General features: G+C 42.7%; 1 protein-coding gene across 1 annotated transcript; it reads left to right on the top strand.

Moving 5' to 3' along the window:
• Positions 1-1,528: 1,528 nt before the first annotated feature.
• LOC106606162 (lysophospholipid acyltransferase 1-like) lies at positions 1,529-15,989 on the top strand. Its single transcript, XM_045719321.1, is given in 14 exon segments — positions 1,529-2,109; positions 2,112-2,134; positions 2,465-2,610; positions 2,777-2,854; positions 6,613-6,708; positions 9,678-9,733; positions 9,845-9,899; positions 11,010-11,193; positions 11,637-11,829; positions 12,802-12,905; positions 13,010-13,074; positions 13,275-13,407; positions 14,829-14,980; positions 15,354-15,989. Coding segments are annotated over 14 exon segments (1,527 nt in total). The 5' UTR covers positions 1,529-2,045; the 3' UTR covers positions 15,532-15,989.
• Positions 15,990-16,241: the final 252 nt, after the last annotated feature.

Here is a 16,241-nt window from a genome sequence, read left to right as displayed (position 1 = left end):
TCTTTTTGTGAGGTTGAATCCAACCTCATCAATGAAGATGAACTGGTGCTCCACTGCAGCCACCTCTAGCTCAAGGACTCTCTGAAACACACATGACAATATCAGAAATAGACATGGAGTGGTCACTATTGTGAAGCACAATCGTTATGATTACAATACTGAAATATGTATAATTTATACAGTGTTGAGAGTATGCATCAATTGTGGGATTGTATAGGACTCACTTGCACATAGTTATATCGCTATTCTTTGACTCTTTCTGAATTGCGTTTCAATGGCACCCTGTAGACCTGCTTCATCCTGAGATTATTTCTGTGCAAGACACGGTCCAGTGTTGATAAGCTTACCCTATCAATATTTTGAAATATCTCATTGTTTTCTATTATTTTTCTTTGTATTTGCCGTAATGTTATGGCGTTATTTTCTAGGACCATGTTCATGATTTCAGTTTCCTGTTCAGGAGACAGAACACGTTCCTGACCACCTTGTGTTGGTAATCTTTCAGTTCTGCCAAACAAATAGTCAAATACTGTAAATACAAAGTAGGAATACATTTCCCAAATACTTGAAAAATACTTTTTTACAGTCCTACAGAACAGTCCACAGGCAATACTGTACTCATTGAGTACTGTATTGATATGCAGTACTGCAATTTTCTAGTGAGAGTAGATTTCTTACCTATTCTCATTTCGGAATGTCCGGATGATGGATGCTACAGTGTACCTGCTCTAATTTGGCTGTACTCTTTGCCCAGCCTCCCTCATTGTTAGATCATGGTTGACCACATGATCAACCAAAGTGGCTCGGATCTCATCAGAGATTACGGTCCTTCGTCTTCCCACTCCCACTCCCACTCCCACTCCCACTCTCACTCTCACTCTCACTCTCACTCTCACTCTCACTCTCACTCTCACTCTCACTCCCACTCTCACTCCCACTCTCACTCTCACTCTCACTCTCACTCTCACGGCTCTGCCTCTGTTTCCAACGTTGGCATCCATTGCTCCAAAACAGAAGAGCTCACCTGTTGCCCTTTTATGCTAAAGCTCTGATTGCTAATTGTAAAACTGTGTGACGGGTGTTTGCCCATGTGATGAGTCAGTGTGCATATTTGAATGGCAGTGTGTTCATTGTGAAAACATGAGATTTTCTGCTTGAAAATTGTGCCAAATGCAAAGAATTGTGTGTAGTGTTTTGAAAAAAGTGTGTTTTAGAACTGCAATTTCAGTGTAAAGCAGGAATTGTGCTTGTAGTTTAGCAGAATTGGTTCTGGAGTTACATGTTGTGGTCATTGTGTCTCAAGTACCAGTATTTGTGTGTAAACGATTGAGAAAAACTGTAAGCATGTCCCAGTTTAGGTCACCTAGCAGCATGAGCTCAGAAGATAGATGGGGGGCAATCAGTTCACATATGGTATCGAGGGCACAGCTGGGGGCAGAGGGAGTGAGAGACTTGTTTCTGGAAAGGTGAATTTTTAGAAGTAGAAGCTCGAATTGTTTGGGTACAGACATGGATAGTAATACAGAACTCTGCAGGCTGTCTTTACAGTAGATTGCAACACCGCCCCCTTTGGCAGTTCTATCTTGGCAGAAAATGTTATAGTTTGCGATGGAGATTTCATGGTTTTTGGTCGTTTTCCTAAGCCAGGATTCAGACACGGCTAAGACACCCGGGTTGGCAGAGTGTGCTATTAGAGGGGAGGGGGCCATCCCATCCGCCACCTACTATTCCTATTGCTCCTGCTTCAGTCCGTGATACAGTTGACAGCTCAGTACCACGCCTTGCTAGACTACAGGCTACATTAGCAGTCAGCACTAATTCTCGTGTATTTGCGAACTGTCACAATAGCATATTGTTGTTAACTACGACTGCACAGAGAGGACGTCGAGTTTTTCTTGAGTCGGCATAAATGCTCGGGATGTATTTCAATCAATGAACAGCAATGAGATTGTAGAAGCACTTTATTTCTTTCTTTGGTAAAACATTTCTTCACTTTATTATAATTATTTTTACGGAGGAGCGACTTCAAACCTTTACCATGCATAATGGACGAGTTGACAACCTCTTCGTTTAAAACTACCGGTTCCAAATGGTTGCTTCCAGTCAGCGATTTTTTGGATTTCCTTTGGATCAGGTAATCTACACTTTTCCAAAATGAGATGGAAAAAAAACATCGATTTGCTTAAAGTCAGTTATTTTAATGTCAAATGATGGTTTTAAGTGTCTTGTCCTGCCATAACCCTGGAATGATATGACAACATTCTGGTCACCTGACTTCGCATTTACACACATTACATTTGCATAAGTATATTTAGAGACATTCTGCTTGTATCCAAACTCAACACAGAATAGAATAGAATATAAATATTCTGTTGTCCTAAGGCAATAACACACACTGGATGCATGTACAGTCTACACATCTTGTCAATATCTCATGTCTGGGGGCGTCATGTCTTCTATGCAGGTGAACTTCTTGGCATGTCAGGTGTTTGCCCTTGGTGCAGCCTTCTGGTTCCGTTTTTACCTCAGCCCTCACTTTTCCAGCCCCGTGGTCCGCCATGCCGTCGCCACACTCTTTGGCCTCTCCTTTGTCATATTCTGTTTTGGCTGGTAAGGAACACTTGGGTGCGCTAGACAGGTTAGGGTATACAGGTTAAATCATAGTCGGAATACTTTGTTGAATGGAGGAGACTAACAGATGGACCCAGTTTAGTCCTAATCACCCCGTTTTTACCAGTCACCTAGCATTTGTTTTGTGTTGTTTTCATCGCTGCAGGTATGCAGTCCATATCTCCATCTTGGTGGTGGTTTGCTACAGGATTCTGGTCACAGCTGACATCCACAACATTCACAGGTAAACACACACCACCATGTCTCCCATACAGACACTTGTAATAACATCTTAACCACATGGGTCATTGTTAGCTAACATGTTGATGACAAGTTAAGCTAGATAGGAAGTGGTAGCTGGACCAGACTGTCTCTCTATCTCTCTTGCTCTTTTTCTCTGTCTGTCTGTCTGTCTGTCTGTCTGTCTCTCTCAGTGTCTCTCGATCTCTGTCTCTGTCGCTCTGTGTCTCTCGATCTCTGTCTCTGTTGCTCTGTCTCTCTGTCTCTCTGTCTGTCTGTGTTTAGGTCCTGGAATGTGATGAATGTAGGTAGAAAATAGAACAGTAACACTGATGAGGTTTTACATTAGGGATTCCTTGTAGGAGTCTAGATAGAGACAGCATTGTTCTCTGTGCCATCGCCAATCGCCTCGCCTACTCCAGTTAAAGAAAGATGGGTCATTGGGTTGTGGGTTACGGCGTGGTAAAAGACCATGTTTCACCATCCAGCATGTGTGTACTGTACATCTCCAGTTGTACTTGAAGGTGATTGCTAAGATGAACATGACCCATTCCACCTACTAGTTGATCTTTCTCCCATATGCAGATAAGGAACTACCAGACCGAAACATGAAAAAGGTTTCATTCATTGAAAGCGCCACTCATTATTAGCATGGAGGGATGTAGGATGTTACTCTGTAGCTACATGTTCTCAATCTGAATTACATATTAAATATTAGTATTTATTTTATTTAACCAGGTAGGCCAGTTGAGAACAAGTTCTCATTTACAGTTGCGACCTGGACAAGATAAAGCAAAGCAGTGTGACAAAACAACAACACAGAGTTACACATGGAATAAACAAACATACAGTCAATAACACAATAGAAGGTCTATATAAGTCTATATACAGTGAGTGCAAATGAGGTAAGGAAATAAATAGGCCATGGTGGCGAAGTAATTACAATTTAGAAATTAAACACTGGAGTGATAGATGTGCAGAAGATGAATGTGCGGGAGGGTGCGGGCAGCGATCGGTTGAAGAGCATGCATTTAGTTTTACTTGTATTTAAGAGCAGTTGGAGGCCACGGAAGGAGAGTTGTATGGCATTGAAGCTCGTCTAGAGGTTAGTTAACACAGTGTCCAAAGAAGGGCCAGAAGTATACAGAATGGAGGGATGTAGGATGTTACTCTGTGGCTACAAGTTCTCAGTCTGAATTAAATGTTTCCTCCAGGTATACTATGATCAGGGTCATGTTCTCAGTCTGAATTAAATGTTTCCTCCAGGTATACTATGATCAGGGTCATGTTCTCAGTCTGAATTAAATGTTTCCTCCAGGTATACTATGATCAGGGTCATGTTCTCAGTCTGAATTAAATGTTTCCTCCAGGTATACTATGATCAGGGTCATGTTCTCAGTCTGAATTAAATGTTTCCTCCAGGTATACTATGATCATGGCCATGTTCTCAGTCTGAATTAAATGTTTCCTCCAGGTATACTATGATCAGGGCCATGTTCTCAGTCTGAATTAAATGTTTCCTCCAGGTATACTATGATCAGGGTCATGTTCTCAGTCTGAATTAAATGTTTCCTCCAGGTATACTATGATCAGGGTCATGTTCTCAGTCTGAATTAAATGTTTCCTCCAGGTATACTATGATCAGGGTCATGTTCTCAGTCTGAATTAAATGTTTCCTCCAGGTATACTATGATCAGGGTCATGTTCTCAGTCTGAATTAAATGTTTCCTCCAGGTATACTATGATCAGGGTCATGTTCTCAGTCTGAATTAAATGTTTCCTCCAGGTATACTATGATCAGGGTCATGTTCTCAGTCTGAATTAAATGTTTCCTCCAGGTATACTATGATCAGGGTCATGTTCTCAGTCTGAATTAAATGTTTCCTCCAGGTATACTATGATCAGGGTCATGTTCTCAGTCTGAATTAAATGTTTCCTCCAGGTATACTATGATCAGGGTCATGTTCTCAGTCTGAATTAAATGTTTCCTCCAGGTATACTATGATCAGGGTCATGTTCTCAGTCTGAATTAAATGTTTCCTCCAGGTATACTATGATCAGGGTCATGTTCTCAGTCTGAATTAAATGTTTCCTCCAGGTATACTATGATCAGGGTCATGTTCTCAGTCTGAATTAAATGTTTCCTCCAGGTATACTATGATCAGGGTCATGTTCTCAGTCTGAATTAAATGTTTCCTCCAGGTATACTATGATCATGGCCATGTTCTCAGTCTGAATTAAATGTTTCCTCCAGGTATACTATGATCAGGGTCATGTTCTCAGTCTGAATTAAATGTTTCCTCCAGGTATACTATGATCAGGGTCATGTTCTCAGTCTGAATTAAATGTTTCCTCCAGGTATACTATGATCATGGCCATGTTCTCAGTCTGAATTAAATGTTTCCTCCAGGTATACTATGATCAGGGTCATGTTCTCAGTCTGAATTAAATGTTTCCTCCAGGTATACTATGATCATGGCCATGTTCTCAGTCTGAATTAAATGTTTCCTCCAGGTATACTATGATCAGGGTCATGTTCTCAGTCTGAATTAAATGTTTCCTCCAGGTATACTATGATCAGGGTCATGTTCTCAGTCTGAATTAAATGTTTCCTCCAGGTATACTATGATCAGGGTCATGTTCTCAGTCTGAATTAAATGTTTCCTCCAGGTATACTATGATCATGGCCATGTTCTCAGTCTGAATTAAATGTTTCCTCCAGGTATACTATGATCATGGCCATGTTCTCAGTCTGAATTAAATGTTTCCTCCAGCTATACTATGATCATGGCCATGTTCTCAGTCTGAATTAAATGTTTCCTCCAGGTATACTATGATCAGGGTCATGTTCTCAGTCTGAATTAAATGTTTCCTCCAGGTATACTATGATCATGGCCATGTTCTCAGTCTGAATTAAATGTTTCCTCCAGGTATACTATGATCAGGGTCATGTTCTCAGTCTGAATTAAATGTTTCCTCCAGGTATACTATGATCATGGCCATGTTCTCAGTCTGAATTAAATGTTTCCTCCAGGTATACTATGATCAGGGTCATGTTCTCAGTCTGAATTAAATGTTTCCTCCAGGTATACTATGATCAGGGTCATGTTCTCAGTCTGAATTAAATGTTTCCTCCAGGTATACTATGATCAGGGTCATGTTCTCAGTCTGAATTAAATGTTTCCTCCAGGTATACTATGATCAGGGTCATGTTCTCAGTCTGAATTAAATGTTTCCTCCAGGTATACTATGATCAGGGTCATGTTCTCAGTCTGAATTAAATGTTTCCTCCAGGTATACTATGATCAGGGTCATGTTCTCAGTCTGAATTAAATGTTTCCTCCAGGTATACTATGATCAGGGTCATGTTCTCAGTCTGAATTAAATGTTTCCTCCAGGTATACTATGATCAGGGTCATGTTCTCAGTCTGAATTAAATGTTTCCTCCAGGTATACTATGATCATGGCCATGTTCTCAGTCTGAATTAAATGTTTCCTCCAGGTATACTATGATCAGGGTCATGTTCTCAGTCTGAATTAAATGTTTCCTCCAGGTATACTATGATCAGGGTCATGTTCTCAGTCTGAATTAAATGTTTCCTCCAGGTATACTATGATCATGGCCATGTTCTCAGTCTGAATTAAATGTTTCCTCCAGGTATACTATGATCAGGGTCATGTTCTCAGTCTGAATTAAATGTTTCCTCCAGGTATACTATGATCAGGGTCATGTTCTCAGTCTGAATTAAATGTTTCCTCCAGGTATACTATGATCATGGCCATCAGCTACCTCGCAGTGTGTCAGGTGAGCAGAGTCTTCATCTATAACTATGGGATCCTCTCAACAGACTTCTCTGGGTAAGTAGCCATGTTGTTCCAGATCAAGACAGGTTTAGTGGCAGTACTCCAGACCGGTCTCCAGACCACATATTGAGTGTCTCGGTGTGGGATATATTTTTACTCTGTCTTGACTCTGACAACGAGGACTCGTAATTTCTTTCCGAGACCAACGGAGTAAAAAAACTCAGAATCAGTTTCCATTCAGTCGGCGCATAAAACTACTTCACCAGGTATATACACTTGTTCATGACACAGTAATATCTTATCGCCTGTTGAAACCTGGCTTCTTACTTTACTCCTTACGTTATACTGTCCTTTACTTTCGTTGAAAAATATCCTCAAACTTTGTTGCACATGTCAGAGTTTCCTTGATTGGCTGGTAGGGAATAGTGGGGTAAATTGATTGGCTGGTAGGGAAGAGTGGGGTAAATTGATTGGCTGGTAGGGAAGAGTGGGGTAAATTGTATGAAAGTTGCGAGCTCACTATTAGTAAGGGCAGACCGGGGTAAATTGATTGGCTGGTAGGGCAGACCGGGGTAAATTGATTGGCTGGTAGGGAAGAGTGGGGTAAATTGATTGGCTGGTAGGGCAGACCGGGGTAAATTGATTGGCTGGTAGGGAAGAGTGGGGTAAATTGATTGGCTGGTAGGGCAGACCGGGGTAAATTGATTGGCTGGTAGGGAAGAGTGGGGTAAATTGATTGGCTGGTAGGGCAGACCGGGGTAAATTGTAACAGTCTTTGTATCTATTATAGACCTGTTTGGGTTAGTGATTATTTGTCCTCAGAATGCTGTTGTTTTGACCATACTGAATGTATAAAACCACATGTTGTTCTGAAATATGAACACAGAAATACAGGACATTTTCAACTCTTATAATGGGGGCGATTTGACCAAATTACTATCATGGTCTTGAATTGGACTCTCATTGTTCTGGTCTTGACTTGGTCCCGGACCCCTAGTCCCCCCTCCCGGTCTCAGTCTTGACTCGGTCTCGATTGGCTCCGTCTTTGATCTTGAACACAACACTGATTACTGGACTATGTAATGATGAGAGATATTTCTGTGACCTGAATTCTGAAATAGTTTGTGTTTATTGAGGTTTTCATGGAATGTGTTTTTTCATGGTACAGAATACAGATGAGGATCTACATTAGAGCTTCCTCAGTCCATACTGAATCAGCTGACTCACTGCTTTTATCTGCACAGTGACAACAGCACTATCTCTCTCACTATTCCTCAGTCTCAGCCTTCCTCAACCTCTGTTTTTCTAGATTTGTATGTCTTACTAGATTCATTTCTTTGTTCCCACCTCTCTCTTGCACACTTTCTCTCTCTCTCTCGCCGTCATGTTGAATCTGCCACTCCCGCCTGGTTAGTTTCTGTCTTATCTGCAGGTTTTCTTGGGTCTTGCAGAGATTGTGAAGCACTGCCCTAAACAAATAATAAAGCTGATAAAACATTTTGTCAGTTAGTTTAACAGTACCTGCCGCTGCCATGCTTGCTATACTATTGCAATTCTTTGCCAATGCTAATGCTAATTATGCTATTATATGCTATGCTAATGATGCTATTTCTAACCCTAATCAATGCTAACCTTCGCTAACAAACTGTGCTTTCTCTGCAGACTGCAGGCAGGCAGAATGGTGAATGAGCTGAATCACACTGTACTGCTGTTGACTGGATAGACAGCACCATCACTGGGATCTGATGCTCCATTCACGTCCGTTGCTCTGCTTTTTCTCAGTCCATCTGGCTACTATCGGCCCTGTTTCTCACTGTGCTTGCTTATAGTATAACATCCAATCTCATACACTTTGAAATACGGTGCACAGTGTTAACACATTGTGATATTCTATTGTGATGTCATGTAAAACACCTGGTTGTTTTAGATGGGTTCTAGAATCAATCAGCATAGTAGTGATGTCATGTAAAACACCTGGTTGTTTTAGATGGGTTCTAGAATCAATCAGCATAGTAGTGATGTCATGTAAAACACCTGGTTGTTTTAGATGGGTTCTAGAATCAATCAGCATAGTAGTGATGTCATGTAAAACACCTGGTTGTTTTAGATGGGTTCTAGAATCAATCAGCATAGTAGTGATGTCATGTAAAACACCTGGTTGTTTTAGATGGGTTCTAGAATCAATCAGCATAGTAGTGATGTCATGTAAAACACCTGGTTGTTTTAGATGGGTTCTAGAATCAATCAGCATAGTAGTGATGTCATGTAAAACACCTGGTTGTTTTAGATGGGTTCTAGAATCAATCAGCATAGTAGTGATGTCATGTAAAACACCTGGTTGTTTTAGATGGGTTCTAGAATCAAGTTCTGGCTCCCGAGTGGCGCAGCGGTCTAAGGCACTTGCATCACAATGCTAGAGGCGCCACTACAGACCCTGGTTTGATCCCGGGCTGTATCACAACTGGCCGTGATCGGGAGTTAGCCCAGCATCATCCTGGTTAGGGTTTGGCCTGTGTAGGCCGTCATTTAAAAAAATAGTTTGTTCTAAACTGACTCACCTAGTTAAATGTATATATTTTAAGATCGGCATGGTAGTGTTGTTATGTAGGTTCATTGCCGTTCTCTAATAGTGTGTCTGTGTGTCACATTCTCTGATGCCAGCGTTCTTGACCTGACAATGCCAATCAGTGTCTGTTGACTACGGCTCACGTAACACAACCATACAATGGACATGCACACACACACACACACACACACACACACACACACACACACACACACTCTCTATAAGTGCATGGCATGCTCTCACACAGAGAGGGTGTGTGTTCCTGCATGTGTCACACCAACAAAGAGGTTATTCTATGTGAACGTCTGAATGAAAAGCACCAAAGAATGAATGATAATTTATTCCTGATGTACGGTTAGGCTTTATGAAATGCTGTTCACATTCCATTTCTGTCCTTGTTAATGTCCTCAGTGAGCGTTCGACTTTATAAACTAAATATTGTGTTTCCTCCCTTCAGGCCGTTGATGATAATTACCCAGAAAACCACTATGTTATCTTTTCAAGTGCATGATGGTAAGGAATGTCCAGGGGATCGGAAGGGAACCTATGCTTTGTCTTTGTTCTTTTGATGTTTGGGTTGAAAAAACGATGTCTCCCTTATGCTTACGTTTCCACGGTTTCCAGGTATGTGTAAAAAGCGCGAGGACCTCACGGCTGATCAGAGGCTCCATGCTGTAGAGTATGTATTCATTACGGTATATACATTTATCTTCCATATACATGCATGCCTTGCAGTGCGTTGGCTCAGTGTTGATGACAGGAAAATAGGTTATGTAGACTTCTGAAATCCACAGCATGACATGAAATCTACCGTCCACATCTACCGTCCACATCTACCGTCCACATCTACCGTCTACCGTCCACATCTACCGTCTACCGTCCACATCTACCGTCCACATCTACCGTCCACATCTACCGTCCACATCTACCGTCCACATCTACCGTCCACATCTACCGTCCATCTACCGTCCACATCTACCGTCCACATCTACCGTCCACATTTACCATCCACATCTACCGTCCACATCTACCGTCTACCGTCCACATCTACCGTCCACATCTACCGTACACATCTACCGTACACATCTACCGTCCACATCTACCGTCCACATCTACCGTCTACCGTCCACATCTACCATCCACATCTACCGTACACATTTACCGTCCACATCTACCGTCTACCGTCCACATCTACCCTCCACATCTACCGTACACATCTACCCTCCACATCTACCCTCCACATCTACCGTACACATCTACCGTCCACATCTACCGTCCACATCTACCGCCCACATCTACCGTCCACATTTACCGTCCACATCTACCGTCCACATCTACTGTCCACATCTACCCTCCACATCTACCGTCCACATCTACCGTTCACATCTACCGTACACAAATTACATTGATATTAACTACTTGTCTGTGCAAGTCTTCTCACTCAAAGTAAAGAAGATAGCCTAGAATGACATTGATATTGTCAGGAGAAAACAATTATTTTTTATTTATTTTACCTTTATTTAACTAGGCAAGTCAGTTAAGAACAAATTCTTATTTACAATGACGGCCTACCAAGGAACAGTGGGTTAACAGCCTTGTTCAGGGGCAGAACGACTTTTACCTTGTCTCTCTCTGTCTCTCTGTCTCTGTGTCTCTCTCTCTGTCTCTCTCTCTGTCTCTGTGTCTCTCTCTCTGTCTCTCTGTGTCTCTGTCTCTCTCTGTCTCTCTCTGTCTCTCTCTCCCTCAGATTAGTCTCCAATGTCTCTTTCTTCCTCTCTTCTACCTCCAGCTCCAAGCCGTCTCTGATAGAATACCTGAGCTACAATCTGAACTTCCTCAGTATCCTGGTGGGACCCTGCAGTCACTATAAAGACTACATAGACTTTATAGAGGGGAGACACGTTCAGAGGAGGCTGTCAGGATCCAACACTGGACAGAATGGATATGATAAAGTCCCAGAGCCCTCACCTATGGTAAGACTGGGTACAAGTAGAGTCATGTTAGTCCCAGAGCCTTCACCTATGGTAAGACTGGGTACAAGTAGAGTCATGTTAGTCCCAGAGCCCTCACCTATGGTAAGGATGGGTACAAGTAGTCATTTTAGTCCCAGAGCCCTCACCTATGGTAAGGATGGGTACAAGTAGAGTCGTGTTAGTCCCAGAGCCCTCACCTATGGTAAGGATGGGTACAAGTGGAGTCATGTAAAGTAAAGAAGTACTTTCTTTCAGAAACTATATTGCCATTAAGTTTGTCTTATACGTGTATAATAACAATGTAATTACACCACTAACAACATACCAGCATATTATCAGGTGTTTATTGCAAAATAAATGACTTACCTGGCTGAATGCAGGCAATTAGAAAGTAGTTTCCCTGTTGGCCATGAAGGATCTGACTCTCTCCCTCTGGCTTTCAGGCTGCTGTCACACGTAAACTGCTGATCTGTGGTGTGTGCATGGTTTTGTTCCTGACCCTCACCAAAGCGTTCCCCATCACATATAACGTTGACAGCCATTTCGTCAACGAGGCACCTTTCCTAACCAGACTGGCGTATGCCTTCTTCTCTATACAAGCTGCTAGACCCAAGTTCTACTTCGCATGGACTTTAGGTGAGGCTTCACCTACCCACTCTAGTGTTGGCTATTGGAAAGTTCATTCATTCATTACTATTGGGGGAAAGTTCATTCATTCATTAATATTGGGGGGAAAGTTCATTCATTCATTAATATTGGGGGGAAAGTTAATTCATTCATTCATTACTATGGGGGAAAGTTCATTCATTCATTAATATTGGGGGAAAGCTCATTCATTCATTCATTACTATTGGGGGAAAGCTCATTCATTCATTCATTACTATTGGGGGAAAGTTCATTCATTAATATTGGGGGAAAGTTCATTCATTCATTCATTACTATTGGGGGAAAGTTCATTCATTCATTAATATTGGGGGAAAGTTCATTCATTCATTAATATTGGGGGGAAAGTTCATTCATTCATTAATATTGGGGGGAAAGTTCATTCATTCATTAATATTGGGGGAAAGTTCATTCATTCATTAATATTGGGGGAAAGTTCATTCATTCATTACTATTGGGGGAAAGTTCATCCATTCATTACTATGGGGGAAAGTTCATCCATTCATTACTATGGGGGAAAGTTCATTCATTCATTACTATTGGGGGAAAGTTCATTCATTCATTACTATTGGGGGAAAGTTCATCCATTCATTACTATGGGGGAAAGTTCATCCATTCATTACTATGGGGGAAAGTTCATCCATTCATTACTATGGGGGAAAGTTCATTCAATCATTACTATGGGGGAAGGTTCATCCATTCATTACTATTGGGGGAAAGTTCATCCATTCATTACTATGGGGGAAAGTTCATCCATTCATTACTATGGGGGAAGGTTCATCCATTCATTACTATGGGGGAAAGTTCATTCAATCATTACTATGGGGGAAGGTTCATCCATTCATTACTATGGGGGAAGGTTCATCCATTCATTACTATGGGGGAAGGTTCATCCATTCATTACTATGGGGGAAGGTTCATCCATTCATGTGTTTGTCCCAACAGCGGATGCCATCAACAATGCAGCAGGTTATGGTTTTAAAGGTGTGGATGAAGCTGGACAGGTATCCTGGGACCTCATCTCCAACATCAGCATCTGGGAGATTGAGGTACGTTTGGAAACATCAACAACAACAAACACTGTTGGAACTTTTAGCTTTGCAGAATTATTGAAAATGACTGAAGTTTAATATTGAACTCTCTCTTTTTGCAGACAGCAACTAGTTTCAAGAAGTTCATAGATAACTGGAATATTCAGACTGGTGTTTGGCTCAAAACGTAAGTATTAATTCTTCCAAGATATTCTACCAAGATAATGTCCACATATGCATAACATTAGTACAAAACCAATTTTCTGTACATTCATGAATGTTTATTTTATTCTGTTAACTGCATAACAATATATCTGACCCAGGTCTGGTTATAACTCCTCTGTTACCCCACAGCCCTAACCTTCATCCTGTCTCCTCTCTCTTCAGTGTGTGTTACGACCGTGCTCCCCGTTACCCCACAGCCCTGACCTTCATCCTGTCAGCTCTATGGCATGGAGTTTACCCCGGATACTACTTCACCTTTATTACTGCTATACCCATCACACTGGCAGCGAGAGCTGTGAGTACCATTATTACTGCTGTACCCATCACACTGGCAGCGAGAGCTGTGAGTACCATTATTACTGCTGTACCCATCACACTGGCAGCGAGAGCTGTGAGTACCATTATTACTGCTGTACCCATCACACTGGCAGCGAGAGCTGTGAGTACCATTATTACTGCTATACCCATCACACTGGCAGCGAGAGCTGTGAGTACCATTATTACTGCTATACCCATCACACTGGCAGCGAGAGCTGTGAGTACCATTATTACTGCTGTACCCATCACACTGGCAGTGCTGTGAGTACCATTATTACTGCTGTACCCATCACACTGGCAGCGAGAGCTGTGAGTACCATTATTACTGCTATACCCATCACACTGGCAGCGAGAGCTGTGAGTACCATTATTACTGCTGTACCCATCACACTGGCAGTGCTGTGAGTACCATTATTACTGCTGTACCCATCACACTGGCAGCGAGAGCTGTGAGTACCATTATTACTGCTGTACCCATCACACTGGCAGCGAGAGCTGTGAGTACCATTATTACTGCTGTACCCATCACACTGGCAGCGAGAGCTGTGAGTACCATTATTACTGCTGTACCCATCACACTGGCAGCGAGAGCTGTGAGTACCATTATTACTGCTGTACCCATCACACTGGCAGCGAGAGCTGTGAGTACCATTATTACTGCTGTACCCATCACACTGGCAGCGAGAGCTGTGAGTACCATTATTACTGCTATACCCATCACACTGGCAGCGAGAGCTGTGAGTACCATTATTACTGCTATACCCATCACACTGGCAGCGAGAGCTGTGAGTACCATTATTACTGCTGTACCCATCACACTGGCAGTGCTGTGAGTACCATTATTACTGCTGTACCCATCACACTGACAGATTGAGCTGTGAGTACCATTATTACTGCTATACCCATCACACTGGCAGATAGAGCTGTGAGTACCATTATTACTGCTGTACCCATCACACTGACAGAGCTGTGAGTACCATTATTACTGCTGTACCCATCACACTGACAGGGCTGTGAGTACCATTATTACTGCTGTACCCATCACACAGACAGAGCTGTGAGTACCATTATTACTGCTGTACCCATCACACAGACAGAGCTGTGAGTACCATTATTACTGCTGTACCCATCACACTGACAGGGCTGTGAGTACCATTATTACTGCTGTACCCATCACACAGACAGAGCTGTGAGTACCATTATTACTGCTGTACCCATCACACTGGCAGATAGAGCTGTGAGTCTCTGTTCTTGTCTGTCTCTCGCTGTCTTTCTTTCTCTCGCCGTCTTCCTCACTCTCTCTCTCACTCACACAGCACTCACCTCATGTGTCTCATCATCTCAGCCTCACCCAGGGCCGTACGTCACCGTGTTCTCTCTCCTGTCTCCCACACCCAGGTCCGTAAGAATGTCCGTCAGTATTTCCTGTCCTCTTATCCTGTGAAGCTTGTCTATGACGTAGTGACCTGGGCAGCTACTCAGCTGTGTATCTGCTACACTGTCATGCCCTTCCTACTGCTGGCAGTAGGACCTACCATGCAGTACTACAGGTGAACATCCATTTAGGTTATTTTCCTAATGGTCAAATGTGTCTCTTTAACGATGATGGTCGTATGTAGCCTGGTCCCTGATCTGGATGTGCTATCATTGTCAACTTCTTGGCATGACAAGGAGTGTAATGTTAGCACAAACACACTGGTACCCAGGCTAGGTCGTATGTGTACAATTTATTAGCTTAGTATTATCTTAATAAGCCTGGACACAATGTTCCTCAGTTGTCTTTATGGAGGACACGTGTGTCATCTCTACTGTCAGTTGTCTTTATGGAGGACAAGTGTGTCATCTCTACCTTTTCTCTTATTCTGTCCATCTTTGGTGTTTTGGTTTCTGTAGCATTTCATCACATCTTCTTTCCCCCCGTAGGTCAATGTACTTCCACATTCACATCATCAGTATTCTGACTGTGATTGTACTGAGCCAGAGCCACAAACCAAGAGGCAGCAGCAGCAGCAGCAACGGCACCAAGCCTGGACCGTACGATCCTCATCCCCAGGCCCAGCCTCAGCTCCAGCCCTCCAACAACAACGTGAAAAGAAAGTGAAGTGTCCCTCTGTGTGTGGAGGCAGCCAGAGACCTGAATGGGCCCACTGGGTCAGACAAAGACGTCTCTGTGTGTCCACAACAAAGAGAGAGCTCAGCGGGGTGTAGGGGGGCTGAGAGGGGCTCTGAGGGACTGTGCCTGCTGGCTGGTCTGCCTTGCAACCCTGTACTCCAAAAACATCCAATACTTCTACTGCCAGGCTCCTACAAGGCCTCTCTCTGCCCTGCTTGCCAATTCTCTGTTCTTTCTTTCCAAGTGTGCACTTGTTCACTTCCCTTCATGGATCTGAAAGGAAAGGACTGGCATACGATCTCCCTCTAGTCCAGTCCATAAACTCACCAATACAACACTTTTAATTAAATGTGTGGGAAGCTGTGCACAAGTGAGAAAGTATACTTCAGGAGAAAGATCTGAGAATTGGGCTCATTGACTGACAGACAGACAGACAGACAGACAGACAGACAGACAGACAGACAGACAGACAGACAGACAGACAGACAGACAGACAGACAGACAGACAGACAGACAGACAGACAGACAGACAGACAGACAGACAGACAGACAGACAGACAGACAGACAGACAGACAGATAGATAGATATAGGTCCTAGAATTAGATGTGGCTGGCCCATTTCTTTACATCTTAGGTCACTAGATGTAGATATCATGTCAAACATAACCTTACGGGTTAGTAAGATATTAATGGTTTCT

The sequence above is a fragment of the Salmo salar genome, chromosome ssa05 (assembly GCF_905237065.1).
Source record: "Salmo salar chromosome ssa05, Ssal_v3.1, whole genome shotgun sequence".
NCBI lineage: Eukaryota > Metazoa > Chordata > Actinopteri > Salmoniformes > Salmonidae > Salmo > Salmo salar.
This window is presented reverse-complemented; position numbering and strand designations above follow the sequence as displayed.